This window comes from Pteropus alecto, unplaced genomic scaffold (assembly GCF_000325575.1).
Source record: "Pteropus alecto unplaced genomic scaffold, ASM32557v1 scaffold326, whole genome shotgun sequence".
NCBI lineage: Eukaryota > Metazoa > Chordata > Mammalia > Chiroptera > Pteropodidae > Pteropus > Pteropus alecto.
This window is the reverse complement of record NW_006438873.1, coordinates 1,344,706-1,347,396: the sequence shown is the minus strand read 5'-3', so window position 1 is coordinate 1,347,396 and position 2,691 is coordinate 1,344,706. Positions and strand designations below refer to the sequence as shown.

The 2,691-nt window shown below is 55.8% G+C and overlaps 1 protein-coding gene across 1 annotated transcript in view; it reads left to right on the top strand.

Annotated features, from left to right (window-relative positions):
- KMT5C (lysine methyltransferase 5C) overlaps window positions 1-1,011 on the top strand; it is a 7,894-nt gene extending 6,883 nt beyond the window's left edge. Inside the window, exon 10 of the mRNA XM_015592580.2 lies at window positions 1-1,011. This exon is cut by the window's left edge and continues 14 nt beyond it. Coding sequence (XP_015448066.1) covers window positions 1-374 — 374 coding nt within the window. The 3' untranslated portion in view covers window positions 375-1,011.
- The last annotated feature ends 1,680 nt before the right edge of the window (window positions 1,012-2,691 follow it).

The window sequence follows — 2,691 nt, the reverse complement described above, 5'->3', positions numbered from 1 at the left end:
CGCCCCCAGCTCTCCGCACTGCCCGCGTTTCCCTGCACCAGTGGGGAGGCTGTGGCCCCCACTGCTGCCTGCAGGCGGAGGCCCGGGTAGCCCTGAGCCCAGCCCCTCGTGCTCGCTGGGCCCCCCAGCAGGACTGGCACTGGGCCCGGCGCTATGGGCTGCCTCACGTTGTGCGTGTGGACCTGAGTCGTGTGGCCCCCGCCCCAACTGCCACTGCCCCCACCACTGCCACCCCCATCCCCACTGGGACCCCAGGTCCCATCCCCATCCCCAAGCAGGCCCTCGCCTTCGCACCCTTCTCCCCACCCAAGCGCCTGCGGCTGGTGGTCAGCCACGGCTCCATTGACCTGGATGTCAACAGTGATGGGTCGTGATGGGCCAGGCAGCATAGCTCTCCTAGTCCCCCGTTCCCAAGTTCTTGGGTACTCACTGACCCTCCAAGACTTCCTGGACCTCTGGGAGGGAGCTGGCCCTCCACCTCAGCACAGTGCTGACCTGGGGGTGGGTGTGCTCTAGACACCCCCAGGGACTGGACCCCTGACCCTTTGTGACTGCTGACCCCTGAGCCATCCCCACCTAGCAGGGAGCCCTGGCCGTTGCTGCCCCCTTCCCCAAGCCTCAGGATTAAAGGAGCATACCCTCCCTGCCCACCTTCTCCTGCCCAGGGAGCAAAGCCATAAGGGGTGGGGGCCACCCCTGGCATCTCCTCAAAAACCCAGGCCTCAGGAGGAGGGGAACTGACGTAGGGGTGGCACTTTCTGGAGACTGCCCCTTGGAGGAGAGGGGTTTGCTCTCAGTTCTGTGACTGTCTGAGGTAGGGGTGGCTGCATGTCTCCACCACCCCTGTGGGTCTCAGGGAGGCCGGGTGCGACCTCGTCTTTCTCATGGTGCTATCCCTGGTGCTACTGGGGTGTGGGGGCACCCTCCCCTCCCCCACACCAGAATGGGGTATGTTGGGGGATTGGAAGCACTTGAACTTTTTATTTTATTAAAACCTTGTTATGAGCAGCACCCTTGGAAGCTTTTCATTTACATTGATCTTTTTGAGGGAAGGATGTCAGAAGGGTGAGACTCAGCCTTGCTGAGGAGGCCAGAGCTAGAGGTGGCAGCCTGGGCCCTGGGCCCTGAGAGCTTTGGGAGGGGAGGGGGACGACTCAGGAAGGCGGAGCACAGAGACCAGAATCACATCATCCTGCAAATCACGCTGAGGAAGAACAGTCTGGAAATGACAAGTCCAGCTGACAAGTCATGTGGGCTGGGTCACCCTTTGAGTTAGATGCCCCTCCCACACCTCACCTGTGTCATTTTCCTCAGCTTGGCTCTAAGACAGGCAAATCATCTTGAATGTCTTCAGATCCAGTTCAGTATCTTGAATTTGCCCTTGTCTCTTAATTCTCATCTCAACCCCATTTTACAGAAGGAAATACTAATAGCTAACAATTAGCGAGGCTTCCTGCTACCAGCCACCCGCCAAGCGTCTGGGAGACATTTTCTCCTTGTTCATTGAGGCCTCACAGAGGGCCAAAGTCTTCTGAAATCAGATGAGGGAGAGGGTGGCTGCAGATCCTGTCCATCTCCGTGCTGGCGGCCTTGGAAAAGTGTACCTTGGAGGTTGAGAGGCCAGACCATGTGCACAAGGGGCTGGGGGCCCTGAGGACAGGGAGTGAACAGGCAGGGAGACCCAGGTGGTCAGCTGGTACCTTTTTTCACTTTAAAATTTGTTTCATTTACATACAGCTTGTTTTCATTCCTTTCAGAATGGTAAAATGTGTCTTCTGTGCAAATCCTACTGAATCCTGTTAATTTTCTCCCGTCATGTTAAAAAGGCGAGGGGGCTTTCTGGTCAGCAAGAGGGAAGATGGCTGACATGGCAATCACTAAAGAACAAGTCACTTGTCTGTCTGAACAAACTGAAATTCAAGTGCCATCACTATGGCTTCTAGACGGATAACAGTGAGGATTCTTGGCCCAGATGGAGGTGATGATTCCAAGAACCCCTGAAATCCTATTTAAATATCCTAATAACTGCATGTTCACATGCATGTTCTTCCAGGAAGAGAGGGTATAGAGCCTGTATCCAATTCTCTAAAGTGTCTAGAACCCCCCAAACAAGTTAGAAATCAGCGGGGAGGGCCTCCCACTCTCGGCACTGCTGTCACCCTTTCCTTGAACAGCTAATTCTCGTGGGATGAGGAGCAGCCTGGCCTGGCTTCCATCCACTTGGTGCCCAGTAGCACTCTCTCAGTTGTGACAAAAATGTCTCCAGACATTGCCCAATATCCCCCTGGAGACCCAAAGCAGCCCCTAGTTGAGCAGCACTGGGCTAGAGTGACAGGATGATGAGAGGGAAGGTCTCCAGGACAGTCGTCACAGCTGACAGCAATCATTGGCCATGTGCATCCTGGCATCAGCTTTCATGACAGTATGACCAAGATCACCCCTCTTACAAACAGCCAGGGCAGGAAGCATGTCTTCCCAGAGCCACACAGCTGGTGTGTCCACTGGGGGGATGGCACCCCAAGCACTATAGGGAAGTGCCAGGCGTTTGTGTTGGACTCATGAACTGGGGACATTCAGGTGGCGGTGGGCTTGGCATCAGGACCCTACTTGCGGGGGGGCTCAAGCCCAAGGCAAGGTATATGTCTGGGGTTCAGGTCAAGGCCAGTGAGAACCCCATCATACACGTAGGGG